Source organism: Narcine bancroftii, chromosome 4, assembly GCF_036971445.1.
Source record: "Narcine bancroftii isolate sNarBan1 chromosome 4, sNarBan1.hap1, whole genome shotgun sequence".
In the NCBI taxonomy this organism is placed as follows: domain Eukaryota; kingdom Metazoa; phylum Chordata; class Chondrichthyes; order Torpediniformes; family Narcinidae; genus Narcine; species Narcine bancroftii.
The window spans coordinates 182,765,901-182,778,443 of record NC_091472.1 but is presented as its reverse complement, the minus strand read 5'-3'; the positions used below and the strand labels follow the sequence as shown (position 1 = coordinate 182,778,443).

Here is a 12,543-nt window from a genome sequence, read left to right as displayed (position 1 = left end):
GTTGGTGTGTCTGCAGGGGGGCTAGCGGCTGTCCTTGTGGGTAGGGGGTTTATGATTACTGCTGTGAGGCCCGCCGTTATTGGTACTGGGGCTAAGTCCTCGTCCTCTCGGTAAAAGGCATAAGCATAATTCACGTTGAGTGCTCCCTTTTTGCATTCCCCAATCCATCGCAAAAGGTTGGGGAAAACATTTCCCCCTCCCCTCACTTTGCGCCAGTAGGGATCTGCTCTCTGTTGATGCCACCATTCATTCAGCTCTGGGGGGCTCAGGGGTCCAAAGGTCATTGTAAGGTTCCCAGATTTGTATTGGAGAGATCTTATTGTTAGTTCTGGCGACGCCCCGCACCCCAAGAACCCTGACTGATCCCCATTCCAGATGATTTTACAATATATAGTGGAGTTGTCCCAGCACCCTTTAGCGTCGGGGCTCTCCTCGGGAAAGATCTCGACTGTCTCCTCTGTGGTTACTTCCGTCAATCCCCCCATTATTAGCCCCAGTATCTTGATTGTTGTCCATGCAAGCATCTCCTTTGTCTGTATCATCCTCCCGGAACAGTTAGCGTGGATCCAGCCGTCCAGTGCATCTAACTTTAAGACGGTTCTTATGACTAGGAGGTCTTGGTAGGGTCCTTTCCACCTAAGGGAGAAAGGAACAGTCATGAGCGCTTTCACCATTATCTGATCTCCCGGTAAAAATGGGTGGGTGTTTACCTCCAGCCATGGTCCCTGGGCGGCTTTCATCTTATATATTTTAAGGGCAGCCTCAACACAACCCTTGGGCATACAGGTGCTTTCCTGTATCCAAATTTTGTAACCTCTTCCGGCATCATAGGGGGTCTTATTCCCGTGCTCATAGGGCGCCCCATCACAGCCTCGTGTGGTGTCAATTTTGTATTCCGATTTGCCTGATTGCGTAGGGCGTATAATAATACAGGCAAGGCTTCTGGCCAGGGTAGTCCTATCTCGCCACATGTTCTTTCCAGTCCCCTTTTTACTTCTCCATTTAATCTCTCCACCAAACCAGAAGATTGAGGCTGATACGCGATGTGGAATTTCCAATCTATGCCCATTATTTCGCTTACTGCAGTCACTATCTTCCCTATGAAGTGGGAGCCTCTGTCGCTATTTATTCCCCATGGGATCCCATACCAGGGAATCAATTCTTTCATCAGAATCTTAGCTACTGTCCGAGCGTCATCACTTTTTGTCGGATACACTTCTATCCATCGTGTGAACATATCAACGATCACTAATAGATAGTTAAACCCTCTACAAGCTGGCATGTGGACAAAATCAATCTGCAAACTCTCGAAAGGGGTGTGAGCAGGGAGAAGTTTATCAAATTTGGCAGGCAAGCACCCCCAATTGTTTTGCTGACAGATCAGACAGTTTCTCACTTGTCGCTCTATGTTGGTAGAGATTCCAAGTGCAAACCAAATTTGCTTTCTGCTATGTAGCATTCCTGCCTTTCCCAAATGGGCTCGTCCGTGTGCTAACTGCACTATAGGCCGGTACAGGCTTCTTGGACACACCACTCGACCATCATTGCTTTTCCATATGCCTTTGACCACCTGGCATCCGTGGGTTTCCCAAGTATGCCGTTCTTGGGCAGAAACCCCCTCCTGTGCAGTTTTCAATTCTAATTCCTGTATCATTTGGTATTGCTTGGGAGTGTTGACCTCTCGCTTGAGGGTCATGGGTAACATGGAGTTCTGTTGGCTGGTGATTAGTTTGGCCGCCATGTCAGCTCGCTCATTTCCCCTTGACACAGGATCGCTCTGATTGGTGTGAGCCTGACATTTAACAATGGCCAACTCTGCCGGGAGTTGGATGGCTTCTAATAGCCCCTCTATCATTTCCGCATGTCTTATCCCCTTCCCACTGGCTGTAATGAACCCTCTATTTTTCCATATCTGACTGAAATTGTGGGTCACCCAAAAGCATACTGAGAGTCAGTATAGATATTTGCTCTTTTTCCGTCTGCCAATACACACGCTCTAGTTAAGGCGAACAGTTCCGCCATTTGTGCAGTGGTGCCTTCCGGTAGGGTATATGCTTCGATAGTTTCATCATTATTCACTATGGCGTACCCCGCATATAGCACCTTGTCCCGGGGCCGGTGTGAAGACTCGTCAACGTATAAGGTGATATTTGCTTCTATTGGGTCAGTCTTTAGGTCAGGTCTTGGGCTGGTCTCAAGCTCGGTCAGTGCCATGCAGTTGGGTCCTTCGTGATCTTCCTCCTCAGTTTCAGGCAAGAGATGGGCAGGGTTGTAAGAGCCCAATCTTTTGTAAGTGTAATTGGGTCGGGATAACAGTACCACCTCATATCATGTCCTTCGGGCTGTGGTGAAATGCTGTGTCGATGTCGAGTTGAGCAGCAGTAGTACGGCATGATCCATGACCACAGTGCATGGCCGATCCTGCACCAGTGATACTGATTTTTCTACTATCTCTGCCATGGCGGCCACTGCCCGCAGACACGGGGGCATCCCTATTACCGTTAAAGGGAGTTTGGAGGAGGAGTGGGCTACAGGCCTCTTTCCTCCTCCGTGCTGTTGCACCAGCACTCCACAATCAAATCCATTCTTCTCCGCTACGTATAGCGTGAAGGGTTTCTCATAATTAGGGAGGCTCAGAGCAGGGACTTGAGTCAGAGCCTGTTTAAGATTCAGAAAGGCTTGCTCTCTTTCCTTCGTCCACTGCACTTCCTCCGGTTCTCCCTTTACAGTAGCTGCTCTTTGTGCTGCGTCCATTTCTCGATATTCTGGTATCCACTGTCTGCAGTATCCCACCATGCCCAGGAAAGCCAGGATTCCCTTTTTTGTGGTTGGTTTGATTATCTGGCAGACAGCTGCTATCCTTTCTGGGCCCACTCTTCGCTCCCCCTCCTGTAAAATATATCCCAAATATTTTACTTCCTTCTGGCAGAATTGCATTTTCTGCATGGAGACACGGTGGCCCCGGCAGGCGAAGAGTTGTAGCAAAGCGACGGTATCTTCAAAACATGCAGCATCATAAGGGAAGGCTACTAGCAGGTCATCCGTATATTGCAAAAGGGTCAAACCCCCCGGGCAGGGTGAGCTCCGTCAGGTCTCTTTGCACAGTGGCTGCGTATACGATTGGCCTTTCGGTATAGCCATGTATACTGTTGGCCCTCATAGGTAAAAATGAAGAGGTATCGTCTCTCTTTTGCGAGTGGTATGGAGAAGAAGGCGGAACACAGGTCAATGACAGAGAAAGTTGTGGCCGTGGCAGGTAGTTGCGCACAGGAGGGTGTTGGTGTCTGGGACTACTGGTGCAGTTGGCACCACAATGTCGTTTATGGCCCTGAGGTCTGGACAAATCTTCAGACGTTCCTATCCTTTGGTATGGGCAAGAACAGCGTATTGCAGGGGCTTTGTGTTTGAACAAGCACTCCCTGTCATCCAGGTCCTCTATGATGTCTCGAACACCTTCAACAGCGGCAGGAGAAAGGCGATATTGTTTTACCGCTGGCAGGGGTGCTCTCTCCCTCACTGTAACCTTATGCCGCAGGGCAGTATGTACAAACCCCACATGTGTATTTGACTGTGTCCACACTTCCATGCAGACCTGTGCTAGGGCAGCTGGCCACCTATAGTGGATTGACTCTGGCGGACAGGTTCGGCAGAAGGACTCCGGCACTATTTTCCTTCCCAGCCGAATGCTACCGGTGTCAGGGGAGTGAAAGAGGATATCTACACTGAAGTCTCCTTCTTTCAACTGTAAGTCAGAGTATGTCTCGCAAGCCCTTTCTGCCTGTTGTTGGGGTTCTCGCAGCCAGTGATCGTGTTTCTGCAAAGTCATGACCATCTGTCCCACGTCTTTCGGCTGATGAGGCCGACGCACTGCCAAGGTGACGTGTGGGGCTGTGTGTGGCAGTCGGAAACAAGATGTCTGGTCCAGGCTTAATTTGGCCTGTGCCTCTATCCCCTCTGATCAAAAAACAGTCGCGATCCCACAGTTACCTCCTCAAAATCCCTTTGTCCCATTATATGTGGGACCTCCTCTCCGGGCGCAAAATACCCAGATGTCACATGGAGGTCCTTTACCTCAGCCACAATTTGCAGGACAGCACCCAGTTGCTGCAGGGCCAAAAATTTCTGTGGCCTTTGTAATAACCTCATTACTTCTTCCAATTGTTCGAGAAAGGGGTTAGTCTCTAGCCACCAGCCAAAGTGAGTTGGATTTCTGTTCATATCGAGTTCATTATCCGCCGTTGTGCGGATGAGCTGATATGCATGAGAGGTGGGCAAATCCATAAATATTCCCTCCTCTGTGCAGTATAATGTCGCATTCATTTTGCACAGAGCCTATCTCCCTAATATGGGGACAGGGGTAGTGGCCGAAACAATAAGCTCTTATTGTATCTTGGTGTCTCCAACCTTTAGGGTCATTGGTTGTGAAAGCGGATCTATCATGGGACTACCGGATACCTCAATGCTGCCAATTGTCTTATAACTAAGGGGCACTCCCGAGGATGGTGGTAACAGAGGACATGGTGACTCCAGTATCAACCAACATTAAACTCTCCCTCTCTCCCAATTTTACACTGATCATGGGTTGGGTCTCTTCGCTGGAGGACAATTGGATGAGGGGAACCTGCACCATTGGTTCCTTTGGGCACCCCTATGGGTTCGGTTGTCAAAAAGAGAATTGAGGTTCCTGGCCATGGGCGTCACAGTTCTGGCTTGGGTTAGAGTATGAACCTGTCTGTGGTCTGAGTTCCTCCGGGCATCGGGTACCCTCCTTTTGCCAGCCTCTCCCTCAGGATTGACCTACACTCCCGCGCCAAATGGCCCCTTTTTCCACAGTTGCAGCACTGATCGTTACCCTTATCTCGGGATCTACCTCATCCTCTCTCTTCTCCCTTCATGTGCATATAAAACTGTCCGGCTCACTTTTCCTTTTGCGTAAACAGTCCTTTCCTGTCCATATTAGCCAGTACCGTGATAGTATCTGCCCAGTTCTTTCCTTGCCAATCCAATTGCTTCATCTTATACATTTTTGCATTTTGGGGCAGCATACAATTCAGCAAGGTTTGTACTGCCAAGGTCTGGTTATCATGTAGGGGCACCCCAGCATTTTCCTCCCAGGTGTTTTTAAATCGAATTACGAATTCCATCATCTCGTCTCCTGTTTTCTGGAGACAGCGGGTGACCTCTCTAATATCCCTGTGTCTTTTGGCACTCCGCATAATAGCTTCTCTTCCCCTGTTTTGCAACCAGTGGACCATGGACTCATTCCCATTATCCGCCAAAGTGTCGTCTGTTCTCCAATCCCTGTTCTCTCCAGGCAGTACAGTGAATGATTCTTTCACCGCCTGCCAATGAGTGCCGTAAGCAGCCTGAAGTAATGACCAGACATCTCCTGGTAGGGGATGGTAAAGGTGGCAGGTCTGGTCCAGCCAGTGTTGAAATCTAGTGGGGGCCTTAACAGTATCAGGGGCATTAGTGATCATATCCCGCACCTCAGCTGGCATCCAGGGTTTCAAGATTGGGGTGTTGCCTATCATAACTCTAGGGTATCGAGTAGTAAAATCAGGTAGACCAGCTTTGGTCTGACTCCGGGTACGGACCTGCGTCCTGGGATCCCCTTCCTCTTCCTCAGCGTCCTCCTCCATCCTTGGGAGGTGCCCTCTCACTGGGGGATCCCTGGGTGGCATGGCCTCACCTAGGGGTGCAGGCGGGGCACTTGTGGGAGCGGGTATGGGTGGAGGTATTGGACCAGCCACTGCCCCCACTGGCAAGGCAGCTCCCGGCACTTGTTGGTGGCCATAGGCGGCGGCGGTCTGAATTAGATCATCCCATCCTTTCCTGTCATAGTTTGTGGGAAATCGTGGATACAGCGGGACAGGTTGGGGGCCCTCACGTTCGGGTTGGGATATGGAGGTAGTTGGGTTGTGGGGCTTGAAGGCAATTTACTCTGCAGCGATTTAGGCCACGGTTTGTGGCGCCCTGCCACCTTGGTCCAGGCTATAAAACAGTCTCTAAAATAATTAACATCCCACGTCGGTTCCCCGCCTCCTGACTGAACATCATCTTTGAAGTAGGATATTACTTTTAAGTCAAGTGTTCCCCATATGGCCAGTCTCCCTCGTACCATCCGTAGTGATCGTTACTGAATGGTATGGCATAGCCCCAGTTACCCGTCTTGTTCATTACGATGTCCGCTGGCAAGCCCAGAGGCTACAGCAGGTCTCCTACCAGTTCCTTTCGTTTGCGTTGTTGTTTCGATCTCGCCTTTGTAGATCTTCCCATGGCAGGCTTAGGGTTTATCCCGGGAACGGAACCAGCCGCTCGACCGGGCTCTGTCTCTTTAGTTTGACAAATTCCCATCTGTCTGCGGACTTAACAGAATTAGGATACACAAGATAGCAAAGCGACAACAGTTTCCTTCCACCTTTATGCACGTCGCCATTGTCTCTTCCTTCCATGTAGTCACCCCGGGCTGCTTTAGAGTTCAATTTACCCAAGTCTTATCAGCGTTTCACTTCATCCTTGCGGTGGTCTCGACGTTCACCTCACCCTTCTATACAGGGGTCTTGGTGTGTGAGCATGCCTCACCCCCTTTCAACTAGGTTCTTGGTCAGGGCCGTCGCCCGCTCACTTCTGTCTGTGATCCTGCAAAGGAGGACCCTGCTCGCTGTGGCAGATTTTGTTGTCGATTTCTTCAGGACTCTATAATTATTTAAATAGAAAACACAGCCTGGGAAATCGTTTCAGAAGAGTTTGTTGACAAAGTTAACCTTGGAGAGTCCACAACAGAGACTCTGCCCATATGAGGCAGAGAACAAGCTTTTATGACCCAAAACAAACAAGTCTTTAATCAATTGCTACAGGATATGTACTCCCTCTCGCACAATACAGTTACAAGACCGATTGAAAAGTAGGAATCATACAAGGACGCATCCTTATCACATTCCAACAACTTTGTGTGAGTTACTCCCTCACTCTCTTCTGTCTTGGCGTCTACTTGATTAAAGTCATGTTCCCTTCCACATATTGTTGTACCGAGCCACAGAGTCATAGGTTTAAAGTGAGTAGAGCAGGGGGCTAAGAACACAGCCCACAGTACTGATGGAGATTGGAGATTGTGGAGGGGATATTCTTACCAATCTTCATTGATTGTGGGTTGGAGGTGAGGAAATCCATGATGCAATTACACAGTGGGTTGTTAACTCCAAGGTCATGGAGTTTGCTGATCAGTTTTATGGGGATGATGGTGTTAAATGCCAAACTGTAGTCGATAAAGAGCATCTTTATGGTTTATCTTGGTGGTTTAAAATGAGAAGGTGTTGGAAATATTAAATGAGTCAGGCAGAATCAATGCAGAGGCTTGAAATGACAACTGAGAGCTTGGAAATGGGAGCAATATATTTCAGAATAGATCTTTTTAGACCAGCATATAACATGATAAACTAAATGGCTCATGTGTCAACTTGCTATGGTTCTGTAATTACTATGTAGTAAATTTTAATATTGTTTCAATATTTTAACTTTAAACCCTTACCATGGTGCCATTTTTATTATATAGAGACCAACATTTAAAAATAATTGAGGTATTTAACTGCTGTGAATGATAAATGTTTGAATTCTGCTCTTCTAGGAATTAATATACTTGTGAAGTCCAAAGCATTCCAATATGCTATGTGTGAGTAAATTTATTCCTCGCTCGATTTATAGTAATTGATCTATGCTAGAAAATTTAAACTTATAACCATCTTTATCTTGCACTACCAATACCATCGCAATGGTTAAAAAGGCACAGCAATGACACCATGTCCTGAGGAGAAACTGGTGTTCTTCTATTGCTACTCTATTGAGAGTGTGCTGGCTACTGAATTCCTATGTGGTTTGCGAGCTGCTCGGCAGCAGACAAGAAGGACCTTCAGAAGATCATCAATACGGCCCAGAAGATCTTTGGCTGTGCCTGGACCTCTTTGGAGGGTTTACTTAGGTCTCGCTGCCTTAGTAGAGCAGCCAAAATCCCTGGTCATCATCTGTTTGACGTGCTACCCTTTGGTAGATGTTTTCAGTCCATTAAATCATGGACAAACAGACTTAAAAACAGTTTTTACCCCAGAGCCATATGTGAACTGAATACCGCCAAACATTGAATATTGTATTGTTTTATTGTGTAATTTTTATATCTTTTTTGTTTGATGTATGTGTGCACCATCAAGATGTGCGCTCAATTTTATTGTACAAGTACCATGATAATAAAGGTTATCTTATTAAGAAGAATAAGTTTGCCTCAAAACCGTGGACTGCAAATATGTTTTAAGGATGCTTCTGCTATGATTAAGTGAATGGATTTTCTCAGTATATTTGAAAATAGTTGATCCTGCCTAAATTATGATTTTTTTATGTTCTAATCCTTTTCTTCCAAACATTTTATTGGTTTCAAAATTAATGTAAATAGGAGTCACGTGATGGAATAGTGGCCAGTAGGAGAATACCAGCCCTCTCCAGAAAAGAAGAAATAAAGTGAAGAAAATACAAAGTTCAAGAAACACAAAACACAACAAATAAAAGATAAAGGTGTGGAGAAAAGAAAGAAAATGGCACCCAAGAAGGAAAAAGCAAAAGCAATGGAAAAAAAAAGAAGAAAAGACGCTGGAAGGGAAAGGAGAAGGCCTCACCTGCATGAAGCGGCAGGCAGCCATCGTGGAGAGAGGAGCCCACTCCCCGAGGTTGGTGGCGACCCCGCAGAGTCGTGACCTCCTGACCGCTGGACTGCAAAAATGGTTCTCTGAGCCAAACAGAAGTGCGCAACTGCGCAATGTGCACACTAAGGAAAAAGAAAACACTGACGGGAGGGGGTCCAGCTGAGAAGCAAACTTACACAGCGTGACCAGCTGAGAGATGGCCGACAGCAGGGCTCTCAGCTGGAAGAAGAGGAAAGTGACAGGAAAGAAAACCAGCAACAGGAGGCCCAACAGATAACTAGCCCAGAAGAAGAGGACCAACAGCAAGAAGCTATGCAAAAAAACACCCAGCAAACTGAGGCAAGCAGCTCAACAAGAAAGTCAGAAGAGACACAGATACAAGGAAGAGAAGTAGAAGACACAAACACAGGTGCAGACGCAGAAGAGAAGAAGAAGAAGACCAAGCTTTGCACAGAGGAATAGAAGGTAAAATAGATGGACAGTATATAGATTTTTAAAAATTTCAAGAACAAAGGAGAGCATTAAAAGAATGGTTGACATTAGAATTTAGTGAAATGAAAAGTACAGAAGAAAAAGTGAGTAGAATAAAGCTAGTCATGACAGAAATAGGGAAAAGATTAGAAAATGTGGACGAACAAGAAATGGCTGTAAAATGGAAGTGAATGACTTAAGAAAAAATTGGAAGAAAGTGATAAAAAAGTTAAAGAGTCACAAGAGTTGTTCACTCAGAAGATGGATATAATGGAAAACTATAGTAGGCGAAACAGTATAAAGATAGTGGGCCTAAAGGAAGATGAAGAAGGCACAAATATGAAAGAATTTATAAAAGAATGGATCCCAAAGGTTCTGGGAATGCCAGAAGTAAAGGAAGGAATAGAAATAGAAAGGGCACTAGCTCCGAAACCACAGACACAGCAAAAACTAAGATCTATTTTAGTAAAGTTTCTGAGATACACGACGAGAAAATATACTGGAGAGGGCAAGGAAGAAAATTAGAGAAGACAAAAAAACATTGGAATACAAGGGTCAAAAAATATTTTTTTACCCAGACATAAGTTTTGAACTCCTAAAGAAGAGGAAGGAGTTTAACACAACAAAATCGATCCTATGGAAAAAAGGCTATAAATTTATGTTAAGATATCCAGCTGTGCTTAAAATATTTATCCCGCGAGAGCAAAACAGACTGTTCTTGGATCCGGAGAAAGCATGAGAATTTGCAGAATGCCTGCAGGTAAGAAGGAGAGATGAAGAGATGTAACAAGAATGAAGAACGATGATAAAATACATATAAAGATGTAAAAATAATGTATAAGTAAGAACTAAAGAAGGGAAAGAAAAGGGAAATAAGGGGGAGGAAAAAAAAGAGGGTGAGCTTTGTTAAATGTGAAGATAAAAGACTTTTCTGGAGGAGGTTGGGTGGGAGAGAATAACAATCACTGCAAAATCAGTTGACGCAAGCAGGTTCGCAATCCAAATGGAGAGGGGAGTTGTGGTTGCCCGACAAGGGGCAACTCAGAGGGGGGGGGGTGGAACACTTGGGGTTAAGGGAATTTTAGATGTGGGAGTGGTTGAAGTATTTTATGTTTTAGAAGTGTTATCATACATTTGACTTCAAAAAGGGAAAACTGAGAGATGAAAATGGGGAAAAGGGGAAAGGTGGTAGTGAGGAAGTGGAAATGAGGTGTAAACAGAGTATGAGATGGCCATGTTGAACTATATGACTATAAATATTAATGGAATACATAACCAAATTAAAAGGAAGAGGCTATTAAATTTACTGAAAAAAGAAAAAAATAGATATAGCATTTGTGCAGGAAACGCATCTAACTGAAGTGGAACATAAAATTAATGTAAATGAAAAACGAGCAAGCTTTTCTGCATACTGTTAACTTCAGAACATAACAATGACAGGGGAAAAAAAGGATTTTTTTGTGCAACGTTGTTTTTTAAAAAAACTTAACTTTGATTGGCATTACAAACTTTAACTGACTCCAAGCTTTATCACAGAATTATTATAGGGGGACAGTTCGCGTAGTGGTAAGCTATTACTATGTCAGCGACTGGATTCTAATCCACTGCTGTTTTTAAAAAGTTTGTGCATTCTCCACGTGGATCCTTGTGGGTTTCCTCTGGGTGCACAATTTCCTCCCATGTTCTAAAGTTGTATGAGGTTAGTATGGTGTATTTGAGTGTCACGTGATATTGGAACAGAAGGCCTGTTACCGTGCTGTATCTCTAAATTAAATTAATTATATATCTTCTGAAGAAAGTACAAATATGAATACTTGATAAATACACGCTTGTCTTTCCATTACAGATGTTGTGATTACTGTAAATGGAATTTGGATACTGGCAGAAACACTCATGATTAAAGGTATCAAGGCAACAACCTCAGCTTTGTCATTGTTTTACGCAGAAATTATTAATGGGTTGAATTGAGTTGAATGAGAACTGGCAATTTCAGAAAGAACTGTTTGGTTACCAGCTATAAATGGCTTAGGCCACTTCAGATTACCAATAGAGAAAAGGACCAACACACAAAATGCTGGAGGAACTCAGCAGGTCAGGCAGTATCCATGGAATGCAATAGACAATTAATGTTTCATGCTGAAAATTCTTCCTGTTCTGCTGCTCCACTGCAAAGTTTCTTCGAGGTATGCCTAACAAGAAGAAGATTTCCTCCACTTCAGCTGGAGTTCTGTGAGGGATTCTTTCATTGCTTCTCATTTGTGATCCCTGTTGCTCTCAAGCTCTAAGACCCTGTGATAACCCTTTCCTGATTAATGGTTTTTGGCCTGAAACATCAACTGCCTATTGGCTTTCCATGGATGCTGCCTGACCTCCTAACTTCCTCCAACACTTCGTGTATAGCTCCAATTTCCTAGTATCGGCAGACTTCTTGTTTACCACTGATAACCTCTTTCATTTGAGTGAAGTTTTCATCCCCTCAAAAAAGGATGAGTTTTTGAATTTTTTTATTTCAATGCTTTGGATATTTTTCTTCTCATTTTAAAGCTGTACTACAAATCTCTTGTAAGACCACACTCAGAGTATTGTGTTCCGATCTGATGTGGAAGCGATGGTGCAGAGGAGATTTACCAGGATGTTGCCTGGATTGGGAAACAAGGTTAGCAGAGCTGGGACTTTTCTCTTTGGAGTGTAGAAAGATGAGAGGAGATTTGATAGAGTATGAGAGGTATAGATAGGATGGATGGCCAACACCTGTTTCCTAGCATAGGGCAGGATTACCAAACAGCAGAAGATATGTGTACAAAGTGAAGGGAGAGAAGTTTAGGGGAGACATCAGGGGTAAGTTTTTTTACACAGTAAGTTTTGGGTGCTTGGAATGCCTTGCCAGGGATGGTGGCATTTAAGAGTCTCTTAGACAGACACATGGAGTAGGGAGGGTTTAGTACTTTTTTGGAAGAAATACACAACATCAAGAGCCTGTACCATGCTGTATTGTTCTATGTTCTATTTTTTTAAATTTTAAAATTACTTAAATCTATTTGTAAATTGAAAATCTAGCCCTTTTTTCCTAGCATTGTTCATTTCTTGATAGATGACTTTCAGAGACATTTAAAAGTAGTTCAAGAGCCTTCAGAATCAGGGCCTCAGAAATGCACCCTGAAGCCTTGTCACCTTAGAGTTTGCTGTGTCAGATGGGTGGATAGTTAGCTCATTCAGTCCATCGTGAACACGAAGTGTATGTGTTGATCAGCAGGCAATGTTGATGGTGAACCCAAGCTATTGGCTGAATCCAGCTCAATCCAGCCCATTGTATATGTTTTGAATTTAAGGATGTATTCATGTTGACCGTAAATAATATAAGATTGAACAGAATATTCAATCA

At 44.7% G+C, this 12,543-nt stretch overlaps 1 protein-coding gene across 2 annotated transcripts in view; it reads left to right on the top strand.

Annotated features, from left to right (window-relative positions):
* tpcn1 (two pore segment channel 1) overlaps positions 1-12,543 on the top strand; it is a 104,005-nt gene that overhangs the window by 62,465 nt on the left and 28,997 nt on the right. For both annotated transcript variants that reach the window (XR_011356242.1, XM_069933183.1), the window contains exons 14-15: positions 7,628-7,672; positions 11,008-11,064. Coding sequence is in view for 1 of the 2 variants with exons in the window: in XM_069933183.1 (XP_069789284.1) it covers positions 7,628-7,672; positions 11,008-11,064 (102 nt within the window). In the remaining variant the exon portion in view is untranslated. The remainder of the gene's footprint in view (positions 1-7,627; positions 7,673-11,007; positions 11,065-12,543) is intronic.